Below are 14,892 nucleotides of genomic sequence, written 5' to 3' on the forward strand. Positions count from 1 at the left end.
AGTTGTACTGGATGGGAGCTGTGCCGAGGGGGATCGAGAGAGGGCTGAAACGGAGATTTTAGAGCAAGTGTGTTTGCTGACTTGAATGGTACACCAGCAGGGAAAACTGGGGAGGAGGAGAGGAGGGCGGCCAGGCCTGAGGCCCTGGAGAAAGGAGGTAGGCTGCCATGCAGAGGGGTGGACTCCGCCCCCCCTGTGGCAGGAGACTGGGGGGACAGAAGGTGTGATGTGCAGGTGGGTTTGCTGATTTAAGAGGGGAGAAGAGGGACTTCCTGTCTTCTGCATTACATGTGCTAAATGAAATCCGAAGAAGGCCGTTAGTGGGGGCTCCTGACCGGAAGTGCAAGGCCAGAGCTCAGAGTCCTTGGGGGCAGAGTCAAAGGTGAACGTTGGATGGAGAGGAAGAGAGAAGCAGTCGCAGTGAGGGAGGAGCAGGACCTAAGGGTGAGGAGATGGACTTTCATCTCCTCTGCATCCTGAGCTGCACCCCTCCTTACCTCCACGGCTTCCGTCCACGCCGGCACATCAGGGTGTATTTCTCAGTCCTCTGAACATAACGAATCACTCGACAATAATGAATGGGCATTTTTTTTCCTTGCCCAAAGCTTGGAGCCATTCAATAAATGTTTTCTAAAATGGGGACTTGAACCTGACTTTTGCCCATCATCTTATGAGCTAAAAGGTGATGACTTTATGAGCTCAACCAACATGTCCCCAGTGACGGGGCATCCCAGCGTTTCTTCTCTGCTCTGCTTTGGGTCCGAAGGTGTGTCATTAAGAACTGCATATAACGGCGAGTGACACAGATCTGTGCTTAAATAAATAGAAGTTACTGATCTCACATAACAAGAAATGTGGAGGTAGGTGGTTCCAGGTTGGCACAGAGAATCAGTGATGTGAACAAGGACAAGCCTCTTTCTTTCTGCTCCATCATTCTTGGTATTGGTTTTGTTGCCTCATGGTCTCAAAATGGCTACTGCTGCTCCAGACATCACTCTGTGTCCTGGCCAGAAGAGGGAAATAGCAAAGTCTATCACCTTCACCAAGGCTTTGCTTAATGTTGGGAAAAGGGCGGCCCTCAATAGACTCTCCCTAACATTGCATCTCATTGGTCAGAACTGGGTCATACACCCAGCATCAGACCATCCCTGACCAAGGAAGATAAGTTATCAATGCTGGTTTAAACCAGCCAGGCACTCTCCACCTGCTCTGGACCAGCAAGTTTGGGAGTAAGTGGTCTATGGGAGTCAGGGCCATGTTGGCCACCGCTGGCACTGTGTGTGCCCTCTATTGAGACTTTCCCCTCCTGCCCACAGAGAACGCTGATGGAGGCGGCCGTGGAAAGCGTCTACGTGACCAGCCCTGGCATCAGCCGGCTCGTGCAAGCATATCACCAGCAGATTGGGAGGGTCATGCGGGACCACGAGGAGAGAAGGCTGCAGCATCTGAAGGTCCTACATGGTATGGTGCCCTCCACGAGGAAGCCCTGCCAGCAGTGAGCCAGACGTGCTCTTAGTTGGGGACTGGGCGAGATGTCAGCGCTTTCAAATGGTTACTTAAGGGGATTTAATTTTTTTTGATGTTTTATGTATTTATATCCTTGCCTTGTCCCCAAAACCACGCTGAAGTGACCTTGGCTTCCCTGGTGGCTCAGATGGTAAACAATCTGCCAGCAATGCTGGAGACATGGGTTCGATCCCTGGTTGGGAAGATCCCCTTGGAGAAGGGAGTGGCTACCCACTCCAGTATTCTTGCCTGGAGAATCCCATGGACAGAGGAGCCTGGTGGGCTGCGATCCATGGGGTCACAGAGTCAGACACGACTGAACAACTAACATTCAAAGACAATGACTTGTCCTGCAAAGGCTTTTGAAAAAGCACTTAAAGAAACGTATCTGTACAGTACAATAGGATTTTTTTTTAAGTAGATGAATAAGGCCAAAGAGAGGAGAGAGATGAAGTTAAGGTTCAGTCGTCATCTGGGACATATATGAGCACATTCCTACTTAAGAGGTAACATGCTTTTGCCTCTGGGCTTCCTGGTGGCCAAAGAGATAGAAGTTCCCTCAATTTAAGCTGTCACAGTGACAATGAGTAAGAACAGGCCAGTGGCCCATATGTGGGCACATTTACACATGAGAGCCAGACAGTTTTTCCCTATGGGCTCTCTTAAGAGGCCACCTGGGGGATGGAGCAGACCAGACCCCCAGGGCCAGCAAGAACATCATGCAGTAACAGACAAAAACAAGTTCCTTAAACTCTCTTCTCCTAACAGTCCCCCCACACCCAGGGCTTCAGAGCAGGGTGGAATCCCATATTCTCTGATGGATTTTTCCTGGATTGTCCACAATCCCTAGATGAAGGACGGGCAGCTGGTCCTGGGGGCAGGTCTTCCGTGAATCTTATTTTTCTCAATGAGTTCAGCTGCCACTTTTTTCCTGCCTTTGCTCTGGGGAATTAGAGCTCTACATTGAAATAAAATCTGGGACCTGCCCAGAAATATGCCAGCTGGCTACAGATCCTTCCTGATGGTTTTCTCAAGTAAGGGTAGGTCTCCTTTAGCAGGAGGCAGACGTGATTGATTGTCCCTGTGGAACATTCAGGAACCAGGGTGTTCACGTCCCTGCTCTAGGCCTCAGTTTCCCCTGTCCCTGTGGAACATTCAGGAACCAGGGTGTTCACGTCCCTGCTCTAGGCCTCAGTTTCCCCACTTGTGGGGCTAGGCTCGGGCTCACCCTGTATCCTCTCAGCTCTAATTTCCTGCATCCTCTCAGCTTTAATTTCCTGCTCCCCTGATACCCCAACTTAATGAAAGAATTTCTCAACAAATGCCTTGAAATGATGTAACTTGATCACATGAACTCCTTTTTTTCATTCAGTCAACTCTTAAAAAAGTCCTAGAATGCTGTGCCTCTGGGGATCATCCAGGATGGACTTTTCTCTAAATTCTAGAAAGCTCAGGTCCAGGGAGGTCAGTGGCCTGTTGACATCTCATAGCTCGGTCAGTATGGCAACTCGGTGAGTGTAACTAGATAAATGTAGCGGCTAGCTAAGAATAAGAATGTTCTGAGATGACTAGCCCAGGTGACGCTAGTGGTAAAGAACCTGCCTGCCAGCGCAGGAGACAAAAGAAACTTGGGTTCGATCCCTGGGTCAGGAAGATCCCCTGAAGAAGGGCATGGCAACCCACTTTCCTGGTGAATCCCATAGACAGAGGAGCCTGGTGGGCTACAGTCGATGAGGGGTCACAAGGAGTCAGACACAACTGAAGCGACTTAGGACACAGCATGCACAAGATGACCAGGAAATAGGAAATATATATATGTTGAAATATTAAAAAATATATATATATATATATATTGTGATGGCTATGGTGCAATAAATAGGCAGTTAATTCAGGTGGTAGTAAGAATCCAGTAGAAAATAATTTTGATTGTCATCATCTGTTTCAAAATATACCAGTGTTTTAAATAATAATAAGAAGAAACATGTCCTGATATATAGACCAGTGCACATTGGACTCAGAAACCAAACCTCTCAGCTCCTTGGAAAGCACCCAGTTCAGCACCCACGTCTGTAGGACTCACTGCATGCCTACAGTTCTTCGTGTAGGATGGTTTTCTTTCCTGGTGGGGACTTTTAACCATTTGTGGTGGTCTTTTAGTGTTGACCCTTTCTTATTAGGCTTCCCTTTCTCCTGATACTATAAGAAAGCAGGGCTGAGCAGATGCAGGCAGAGCTGGGGTACTGCCCTCATTGGTGTGTGGGGTGTGATGGAAATTGTGACTTCCTCGTGCATACGAAGCCCTTCCCAGGGTGAACCATGGGGCTGGTAAACAGCACACCCGAGAGCAGGTATGCCCTGCTCATCTCTGCGCCCCAGCACCTGGCCCCTTCCCAGCACAGCGTCAGTCCTTCAAACACCCACCTTGATCATTGTGTGTTATATGGGCTTCCCTGGTAGCTCAGCTGGTAAAGAATCTGCCTGCAATGCAGGAGACCCTGGTTTAATTTCTCGATCGGGAAGATCCCGTGGAGAAGGGATAGGCTGCCCACTCCAGTATTCTTGGGCTTCTCTGGTGGCTCAGACAGGAAAGAATCCGCCTGCAATGCGGGAGACCTGGGTTTGATCCCTGGGTTGGGAAGATCCCCTGGAGAAGGAAACTGCTACCCCACTGTGGTATTCTTGCCTGGAGAATTCCAAGGACAGAGGAGCCTGGCGGGCTACAGTCCATGGGGTGGTAAAGAGTCGGACATGACTGCATGACTTTCACTTTCAGGCGAAAGAATGGAAGAGTACAAGTTGCGGAAAAAGCAAGAACTCGCCGAGCCTTCGTCCGGAGCCGAGGTGGCGGGTGGAGCTCAGGAAGCCTCCAGAGCTGTTCACCAGAGGTGAGGCTCCCCACCGGCTGGGGGTCCCAGCAGAGGTCCCAGGCCCTGTGCATCATGTGCGTATCTAATACACTCTCAGCAGCTGACCTCCCGTGCATTCGCCTGTGGGCCTGGGTCTCCTCTGCCTCCCCCACCCACGTGGGAGCCCACGAGCCCCCATCTGGTTCCCCCTCTAACTCGAAGCCCCTAGAAGGGACTTTGACACAAGGGTGCAAGTCAAGGTGTGCCGAGGGCTTCGTTCCCAGGTCGAAGTGGTCTTCACGGCCCTGATGTGGGATCTGCTCTCTGATCCGTGCTTAGGGTTCCCCTAGAAGCAGACCCTGAGCTGAGGCCCCGGGGGCAGGTGGACCCAGGAAGCATGATGAGGGGGCAGGGAAGGAGGAGGAGGACTGTTTCCTGCTGCTGTCATAGCAATGCCCCCCTACCCCCCACTGCAGTCACACCCCGTGTTATCTCAGGGAGCTAAATGTCAGAAGTCAGGCTGATGCTGCTGGCTACTCTGGGCCTCCCAGGCCAAAATCAGGGTGTTGCTGGCTGGGCTCTCGTCAGAGGCTCTAGAAGCTTCCAGGCTTCTTCAGGTGTCGGCAGAATCCAGTTCCTTGTAGAACTGAGGTTTTATTTCCTTGTGGCTGTTGGCTGGGCTTGCCCTGACCTCCCAGCGGCCTCTCTCTGGTCCTAGCACGTGGCCCCTGCATCTGGAACATGAAGTCTTGCCCACGCTTGTCATCTCTTCTGCCGCATCTCTGCAACCCCATGGACTGTACAGCCCACCAGGCTCCTCTGTCCATGGGATTCTCCAGGCCAGAATACTGGAGTGGGTTGCCATTTCCTTCTCCAGGGTATCTTCCCGACTCAGGGATTGAATCCGGGTCTCCTGCATCACAGGCAAACTCTTTATCACTGAGCCACCAGGGAAGTCCCCCAGTGATTGAGACCCACCTAGATAATCCAGGTTCATGTTCGAATCTTAAACCAGTAACCTTAATCACCCTGGCAGAGTCCCGATTACCATGCAACATAACATCTTCACACGTTCCAGGGATTAGGCTGTAGACACCTCTGCGGGGCGCTGTGTGGCCTACCACTAGGAGAGAAAAGCCATTAAGGCTTGTGACAGTGAGGGGTTTCCATGCCAACTGAGGCCCAACCCCAGTCTGGACCTTCTTATGGACTCAAGGAGATGGGCATGGAGGGAAGAGTGCTGAGGGTCATGTATGAGCCTCTAAATCACTGAAACTAAATCACACACCTGCACGCCCACTGGGCTTTGCTTCTTTATTTTCCATAAACCCAACAAGGTTGGACCAGGGGGTGGCTGAGGCCCCAGCTCTTGGGTCACTGGGGTCAAAGTGGAGCCCTTGGACCACAAGATGTGTAGAACTCAACTTCCAGTGATGCCAGCAAGGGGTGAGGAAAATAGGGGACTTGTCTACCAAGTCTACCAAGCCCCTTCCACGTTGGTTGAGGGTCTGCCCTGGAGGCGTTAATTCTCCAGCCTTCTCAGGCATTCCCTGAGCTGGCCAAGCCCCACACCCCATGGTCAGAGGAAGCCCTGAGGCCTGGTCAGAGGTGCTCGTAATGAGCCATTGGCGCACATGGAAACTGTCCATTAAAGGGCAGCCAGCCACCACATGGGCTGAAGGGACGTGGGCTTAGCACCAGCATGTCCCCATAAGCACATAATTAGGTCCTGAGGCAGGCACAGGGGACAGTGCTTCCCACCTGAGAGCTCACAGCCTGGAGGGAGAGATGGACAAATTAAAAAGACAACAAGTCAGCACAGGTGCTGTGATGAGGGAAGGGGCATTGCGAGACTGCAGCGGGGACGGGGGTCCCTTGTCTAAGGAGAGGCATCTCGCCAGCTGGAAGTAGCAGCAGGAACACCACCCTCCAGGATGGAGGAAAGTGAGCTACATCCTGGGCCACCAGGTAAACCCCAGCCCTTCTCTGATGCTCCTTTAAGAAGTAGGACCCACAACGTCCCCCAGGTCAGACTGAGTCCAGCTTCCCCTCTATAAATCCTCTGGCCATCAGCAGTGGTCAGCAAATGCCCTGGCATTGGGTTGAGGCTGGGACTCACTCTGACTGTTGGCATGGCCTTCAAACTATGGTCCAGCAGTTCTCAGATTTGGAGGCATCTGTCTCTCATGGCTTTCTGCTAAACATGCAGGTCACACCCCTGGACACCCAGACTCAGGGACTTGGAGCAGAGCCCAAGCATCTGAATTGCTAACACTCTCCAGCCCTTTGTGACCCCAGGGCTCCACTTTGACCCCAGTGACCCAGAGGAGGGGCCTTAGCCACCAGCTGGTCCAACCCTGCTGGGTGTATGGAAAATAAGCAGCAGGCGTGCGGGTGTATGACCTAGTCTCACTGATTTTAGAGGCTCATACATGACCGTCAATGCCCTTCCCTCCATGCCCATCTCCTTGAATTCATAAGTGCAGTTTCTAGTGAAAGTCAGCCAGAGCGCCTCGGGACAGAACAGTGTGATGACAACAGATACCAATTTTTAAAATGGTACGAGAATAAGCACACACATGAAGCACTTCTCAGTCAGATGGCAGATTTCACAGTGTATCTCTTGTCAGCAGTGGGATTGTAAGCGAGCCCACCTAGGGATACCAGATGATGCTGTAGCAGCGCCTCCCACCCTTCATGCCCCGAGCCCCAGGTTCCCCATGTGTAAAACAGAGTTGCCATAGCCCCTGTTGTTACAGATGTATAGCTGTCAGATAAGCCATGCAAAACTCTCACACTGAGGCCGGCACATGGCCGGGGCACCGATGTCCATCACTGCTGTCAGCACTGTCTTGGCAGAGACATTGGCACTGCACATGGTACAATGTGAAATTCAAACAGTTCTGGAATCAGAGCTCTTTCAAATGGATATTGTTGAAATATCCATTCCCGTGGTCAAATTTGCGTCCACATAAGGCATCCACGAGCTGATGCACTCAACTAGGTGACCCTGTCCTTGGCCGGCCCTCTTGTCTTAGGTCCTCATCGCTCCCCTCCTGGTTTGGAGCTGCAGCCTCTGCCCAGACCCCCACTCAGCCTTCCTGCTTCCTGTGCTGCAGCCAGGGCATCGCAGGAAACACCAGACAGCCGTGTCTCAGATTCTCCCAGACCCTTGAGACTGCAGGGTCTTGCGCGGCTCCCCAGCCCTTGAGACTGAAGCCCCACCCTAACCAGGGGCCACAGTTCCTTCCCGGGCAGTCCTGTCACTTCCCAGCGTTCCCAAGAGCCAGGTCCGTGGGGGAGATGATAGTCGGCTGGATGACAGTCGAGAGTGACCAGGACTAGGGACAAGGTGGGTATGGGACTGAGGCTGCTCAGAGAAAGAAGCCACCTGGCCTCTGTAGCGGGCTGATCAGGGGTCCCCAAAAGTGAGGTGAAAGTCGCTCAGTCGTGTCCGACTCTTTGTGACCCCATGAACTATACAGCCCATGGAATTCTCCAGGCCAGAATACTGGAGTGGGTAGCCATTCCCTTCTCTGGGAGATCTTCCCAACCCAGGGATCAAAGCCAGGTCTCCTGCATTGCTTTATCAGCTGAGCCACCAGGGAAGCCCAAGATTACTAGAGTGGGCAGCCTATCCCTTTTCCGGCGGACCTTCCCGACCCAGGAATCAGCGGATTCTTCACCAGCTGAGCTACCAGGGAAGCCAAAAGGTCCATGTCCTAAGCTCTGGAACCCATAGATGCTAAGTCACTTCAGTCATGTCCAACTCTTTGTGAACCTATGGACAGGGCCCGCCAGGTCCCTCTGTCCATGCAGTATTCTCCAGGCAAGAATACTGGAGTGGGTTGTCATGCCCTCCTCCAGGGGATCTTCCTGACCTAGGGATTGAACCCACGTCTCATGCCTGCTGCATTGGCAGGTGGATTCTTTACCACTAGAGCCATCTAGGAAGTCCAGCTGGAACCCATACATGTTATTTTATTTGGAAAAAGCGTCGTTGCAGATGTCATTTATATTAAAGATCTTGAGATGAGGCCATCACCCTGGCTGATGGCAAGGGAAGCAGGGGGACATTTGACCACACACAGAGGAGATGATGTGACGACAGGGGCAGAGACTGGAGTGATGCAGCCGCAAGCCCAGGGGTGCCAGCAGGTACCAGAAGAGGCAGGGAACAGGTTCACCTCTAGAACCTCCACAAGGAGCACAGCCCTGTCGACTCCTTGACTGAAGATTTCTGGGCTCTTCCTGAGAAGATAGGTTCTGTTGTTAGAAGCCTCCTAGTCTGGGGTCACTTGTTAGAGCAGCCCCAGCAAAGTAATGCAGCCTCTTTGAGGGTGTGAGAGGGATCACACCTCAGAGCACTGACCTCAGCGGCATCATAGTTACTGGTCTGATATCCCTCCTTCCCCTCAGCTCAAAGCAGGGCCCTATGATGGCAGAGATTATCAGTCTGCTATCCACAGCTGTGTCTTCAAAACCCAGCATCCCACTTGGAAGTCTAGAAATACTTCTGTGAATCAATGAATGAGTGGCTGGAAGGATGGATGACAGGGTCTTGTAGGATGAACAGGAGTTTGCCAGAAAAAGCAAAAAAAGAGGGAAAGGTATTACTGGTAGAAGGAAGAGCATGAAGCAAGAGCTGGTGGAAGTTCGTGCCTTCAGAGACAATCCATGGACAGCTGATGCTAAAGGTGTCTTCTGCCTTCAGGTCTAGAAGTTCAGCCCCTTTCAGAAAATCAATCATAAGAAGGGAAAGACAAAGACAGAAGAATTATGGAAAGAGGGTGGATGGAATTGAATGTTCCCCTTTGCTGAGGACCAGAGGAAGGTCTGCTGAGGAGGGGAGGGTATTCAGAGCAGGAGGGGAGGGGGTCTCTGCCCCTGAAAGGGAGGTGGGGGGCTGTCTCCAGGTCAGGGACCCTGCTTCAGCCCCAGCTCTGTCCTCTGCCACTTGCAGTAATGAGGCTGTCCTATTCGGGACTTCTCAGACTCTGCCTTCTAGGAAACTCAGACTTCTGTTTTGGAGGGAGGATCTAGGGCAGTTCTGAAATTTTAAACAAAGATGGGTGCTTTCAGAGGACCATCTCACCCACTCCCCCACCCTCGCCACACTCCGGAATTAAATGATTTTTCTCCTACGAAGATGCCACTTGCAGCCCAAACTCTCTGCAGCTGTGGGGCTCAGGGTCGCTGCCCCCCGCCCTCCCCCGAGCTTCTCCCGAGATTTTCACCTCTCTGTCCTGTGGATATCACCAAACCACCCTGAAGATCAAGTGAAAAATTTGTGTGTGAGACTCTGTAAACTCCCCAGTGTTCATCATCAGAGGGCATCTGCTTTTCTGATGAGTCAGCCGCGGGGCAGAGGGAGTCTAGCGGCAACCGCAGCTCGCCTGGCTTCGGTGAATCATATCGAGATGGCGGTTCTCCTCTCTGCTCTCCCGAAGGGTTCCAGGCCGGCTCTCGGTCACTAGTTCTCCTGATTCAGCAGGTCCTGGGGGGAGGGTCGCGCTGGGTCTGATGAACCCGCCGACAGAGCAGCGCCGACGGCCCGCGTTTCTTCCCGCAGGATGTTGGCGCAGCAGAAAAAGTTCCTGGCTCAGTTCACCGCGCACCAGCGGACCCGCCGTGATGCGCGGAAGCGGAAGGCGAGGGTCATGGACCACCTGGAAGCCCAGCTTGAGACCCAGCTACAGGTACAACTTGTGAAAACGCGCCTGTGCCACGTGGGCAGTGGTTTACAGGGGAGTGGAAATAGTGAAAGGCCAAGCTCGTGGTCACGGGTCAGCACAGGAGCCTTCGTGGGGGCATCACACCCTGCTCGGGACCCCCTCGACCTCCGCTAGTCTCCTGGGCTAATGACGCATCAGCCTTGCAGCTGGATTATGAACTTCGATTCCCCCCGGGTCTGTAGCGCCCAGCTTGGGGCCAGGCCCGGACCACTCATCAGCTTTGTCTGTTGAGCTGAAAAGAAGGAGCACCTCTCTTGTGCGCGGATGGCCACCACGTGGCCCTCAGGGTGTCAAGGCTGACCTTAGCATCATTCAGACAGTGCTGCTGGGCCGGAGGCTTGCACTTTATCTAGAACATTCAGGACGCTCATATTTCATGATGTTAAGTGGATATTTCATCCCAGAAAAATCTCCTTGGTATGAGATAAGGTACGGCTATAAAGCAAAGCCGCTGCCCTTAAAAAGAGATAAGATATTCCAGAAAGGGAGTGCTGAGCACAGCGTTGACCCACCTGAGTATTCACCGGCAGTGTGGCTGTGACAACAACAGTGATATGATAGCCAGGGTGGTGACCCCTATTCCCTGAGGGCCTCCTCTAGACACTGAGCTGAGGGCTTTACAGTTCATCTACAGCCAAGAGTGGGTTACTCCTGGCAGTTTACAGATGGGGAAACTGAGGACCCAAGGGATCAGGCAGAGGGGGGCTTAGATCCTGGTTCTGTGCTGCCTTCACGGAGTCCATTGCACCCCAGTGTTCTCATCTGTAAAGTGGGATCCACAGCCCACGTGAGTGAGGACGGATGGCCCACTGTCCCTGCATCCCATGTGCCTCGGCTGCTCCAGGCCTCTCTGGATGCTTCTCGGGGAGACAGGATGCTCCGCATGGGAATGCTCTCCTTTCTCCTGTCCTCACTCAGCGCATCCATCTCGATCTGATGGAAGGGGATTTAGAGGCGGAGCACGGCAGAGGGAGGCCCCACTGACGCTCTCTCTTCGCATCCAGGAAGCTGAACAGAACTTCATCTCAGAGCTGGCAGCATTGGCCCGGGTACCTCTTGCCGAAAGCAAATTATTTTCAAATAAACGTGGGCTCTCAGGTGAGTCATAGGAGGAGGTGCCCTGCAGGCTGTCTGAGCAGGAATACAGGTTCTAGCCCCCAGGTCTGCCGCTAACCGGCGTGTGGCCTCAGGCACCACGCGTACCCTCTCTGGGCTTTTGTGTCCTGTCTGTAGATGAGCAGGCTCCACTAGGATGCCTGCTGGACCCCTGGCCCTCCAACCTGCTGTGAGTCCGCTCAGCAGTTGACTCTCATCTCTGACTCCATTTCCCCATCTGTGAGATGGGAATCATTAGTCTTTCTCCCCCTGCCAGTGGAAACTTCAGTGACATCACAGGTGTTGTGGCAAGTAGAAGGTGTGTAAAATCACAGAGGGCCAGGGACTTCTCTGGCAGTCCAGTGGTTAAGGCTCTGCACTTCTCAGGCAGGGGGCATGGGTTCGATCCCCGGTCAGGGAACTAAGATCCCACATGCTGTGTGGAGGAGAGAGGGATATATGTGCTCAGTTGTGTCCAACTCTTTGGGACCCCATGGACTGTAGCCCACCAGGCTCCTCTGTCCATGTAATTCTCCAGGCAAGAATACTGGAGTGGGGTGCCATTCCCTTCTCCAAGGGATCGTCCCCACCCAGGGATCAAACCTGAGTCTCCTACATTGCAAGCAGACTGTTTATGATCTGAGCCACCAGGGAAGCCCCATGCTGCGAGGCATGGCTGAAAAAACAAAATTCAAAAATTTGGGGAAACGCTTTAGAAAAAGAGATCACAGGGGTCTATTAAAAGCTACAGTGCCAGCGCCGTGTTCCTCAGTGCTTCGGGAAGCTGCCAGGCTGGCTGGGTGTGGGAGAAACAGTAGAACTGAGTTTGAATCCTGGGTCGGCCACCTCCCAGTTGCGTGGGTTTGGGCAAGCTCCCACCTCCCGCGAGATCTCAGTTTCTGTGTGAGTTAAGCAGATCTGAGAGCGGTAGGTACGGAGTGCACACTTGGCCCCCAGAGCTACTCAAGCAGTGCCAGGCTGGGGCAACGTGGGGCCGAGAGGAAGTCCCCCAGAGCCAGCGTCTGATTCATGTGTCTTCTGCAGAGAAGCCCCTGAGGACCAAAAGGAAGAAGCCAGCACCCCGAGAGAGAGGGGACACTGGGGGTCCCAAGGACGATGACCCTGCCTTGGGGGGGCCCACATCAGGATCGCTCAGGTACAACAGGGCCCTTGTTGGTCTCCTAAACCTGGGCAGGGCAACCAGCATCTCTTGGCAGGTGTTGACTCAGGTCCAGGAACTGATGGGTGATGATAGGAACTCTTGGTGTGACTACTACTGCTGATGTTAGTGGCTGGGTTGGCCATGACCGATCTCCCCAGCCTCTCAGCATCCAGCCAGAATAGCCAGCAATCCCAGGCCTCACCATGGCCGCTGGGTTTGCGATAGGGTGGATCCGTCCTGGGGTACTGCAGTCCTCTGAGCATGGGTTTCCTGTTCCTTGCGGTGCTCGGATGGCCTCCCACCAAACACAGGGGAGCTAGGAGTTTTGTTTCTTAACAGCCCATGTCAACATGGTAGCTGTTTTCAACGGCCCATCACTGCCTTTTCACACGATCAGGTTGGATGCATGGCTGCATCACGACAGACCTGGAATCATTGTTCTGACCAGCTGCATTTCTTCCCTATTTTTAAGCAGCAAAAGGCTGAGCCAGCAAGAAAGTGAAGTTGGTGACGGCGAGAATTCCAAGAAGATGCTAAAGAGAAGAAGCCATCTGTAGCTGAAGGCTGCTCGGGACAGGTCCTGAAGACCCGGGCATTCTCTGAAGCCCGCCTGCTCCTCCCCCAGGAGGACAGGGGTTGGGGGGGTAGATGGGGTCTTGCCTCTGCCCACTGGCTTGTGCAGGGCTGGAGAATGGATGGCAGAGTCCCAGGAAAGGCCTAAAAGAGTAAGGCGGACCCTACTGCCTGTGAAAGTGACAAGCTCCCGGTGTTGGGAACACATCTTTTCAAGTTTTTGTGTCTCCTTGGCTTTGAGACGCGGCTCAGTTCCTTGGGGAGCCCTTCCTTCGTGACCCTCTATAACCTCCCATTCTGCCAAGCCCTGATGCCCCCCAGACCTGCCCTCGCCGAGGCTAGGTGGTCTCAGTCCCACCTGGGGGCCTCTGCTCTCCAGCCGCCTCACGGAGTTCTGCCACTGGTGAAGGGTCACCAGGTGTTGCTGGTGTTCTCTGGGTCCGAGGGCTTTTCTCCTGCATCTTCATCACCCCCACTTTCTCTGTCCACGCACCGTGACCACTGGCCAACCCAGATTCTCACCAGGACCCAGTCCCTTCTTTGGGCTCAGCTGGCGGCTCTGGCCTGGTCTCCATAAGGGGATCTGAGTCTCAGGTCCCATGACATAGACCGTGGAACCCTTCGCCTGCAGGCCTGTCCTCACCCACCCCAGGGACTCAAGGACCCATAGAGGCATAATGACACCTGCAGCAGTGTCTTCTGTTGGAGACATTTAAAGCGCTAGGTAGGGGGCCCTGCCCTGGAGGAGGAAATGGCAACCCACTCTGTATTCTTGCCTGGAAAAAAATCCCGTGGACAGAGGAGCCTGGCAGGCTACAGTCCATGGGGTCGCAAAGAGTCCGATACGACTGAGCGACTGAACATGCAAGCAGGGAGGCCTTGCCCACCCTGAAGACTTCCACTGGGAACCGTGAGGCCTTCTGCTAGACAGCTTGCCCTCCTCTAAGGAGACGTGCTTCTCCCAGAGGATGCTGGGAATATCCAGAAGCTTCCAGACCAACCACTGCCGGGAGAGGCCATTCCCACCTGGAAAAAAAATTGCTCTTTTCATTGAAATCAGGGATTGTCCATCTTGGCACTGCAGACATTTGAGATGAGAAAATTCTTTGGGGATGGGGGCTATCTTGTGTATTATGGCATGTTTAGCAGCATCAAAGAACCCACCTGCCAATGCAGGAGTCCTATAAGAGATGCGGGTTCAATCCCTGGGTCGGGAAGATCCCCTGGAGGTGGGCATGACAACCCACTCCAGTATTCTCGCCTGGAGAATCCCATGGTCAGAGGAAGATGGCAGGCTATGGTCCACAGGGTCACAAAAGAGTTGAACATGACTAAAGAGAATTAGCACACATGGGGCCTCTACCCACCAGATGCTAGGAACACTCCCAACTGTGTCAACAAAATGTGTCTCCAAACACCACCAGATGATCCCTGGGGTGGGCATCATCCTCTGACCTAACGCAGAGAGTGCCAGCCCCATGTGCGTCTGGGATGAGAGTTTAGTATTTCCACAAATTCCCAGTACACAGTGGGCTTCAGGTTCTAGGAGCTCCTGTCTCAGGGATTTTCTGGACCGATCATTTGTGGTCTGAATTTTTATCTCTTAAAACCCAGATTAAAAAAAAAAAAACCAGATTAGTCTCTCTTAGTCAGGAAAGAGCAGCTCCTTAACAGAAGAAGGAATCCATGCTATTTGCATCATTTGTTAAGGGTATCTACCATCAGAGCATCCTTAAATCCTGACTGGGCACCCACTGGAGTTCCCAAAATTAACCAGCAGCTCCCTCTTGTGGCTAAATAAAACATTACCTTATTCTGCAGTTGTAGCAAGCGGTGGCTTCCTTCCTGCACTCGGCTGAGAACCTGGTTGACATAGAAATTGCTTTTGTCACATGGGTCCTGTGCCCAGAGGCAGTCTGGAGGCAAATATCTCCTGTGTTGGGAATGTGTGATTTGGCGATGAGGGTTTGGTAAC

At 53.0% G+C, this 14,892-nt stretch overlaps 1 protein-coding gene across 3 annotated transcripts in view; it reads left to right on the top strand.

The window, feature by feature from the left end:
- EVC (EvC ciliary complex subunit 1) overlaps positions 1–14,743 on the top strand; it is a 91,208-nt gene extending 76,465 nt beyond the window's left edge. For 2 of the 3 annotated variants that reach the window (XM_070458130.1, XM_070458132.1), the window contains 6 exons: positions 1,317–1,461; positions 4,280–4,391; positions 9,925–10,051; positions 11,092–11,185; positions 12,227–12,338; positions 12,817–14,743. In XM_070458130.1, the coding sequence (XP_070314231.1) occupies positions 1,317–1,461; positions 4,280–4,391; positions 9,925–10,051; positions 11,092–11,185; positions 12,227–12,338; positions 12,817–12,901 (675 nt within the window). In that variant the 3' untranslated portion in view covers positions 12,902–14,743. The remainder of the gene's footprint in view (positions 1–1,316; positions 1,462–4,279; positions 4,392–9,924; positions 10,052–11,091; positions 11,186–12,226; positions 12,339–12,816) is intronic. The other variant, XM_070458131.1, reaches the window with a different exon arrangement.
- The last annotated feature ends 149 nt before the right edge of the window (positions 14,744–14,892 follow it).

The sequence above is a fragment of the Odocoileus virginianus genome, chromosome 29 (assembly GCF_023699985.2).
Source record: "Odocoileus virginianus isolate 20LAN1187 ecotype Illinois chromosome 29, Ovbor_1.2, whole genome shotgun sequence".
NCBI lineage: Eukaryota > Metazoa > Chordata > Mammalia > Artiodactyla > Cervidae > Odocoileus > Odocoileus virginianus.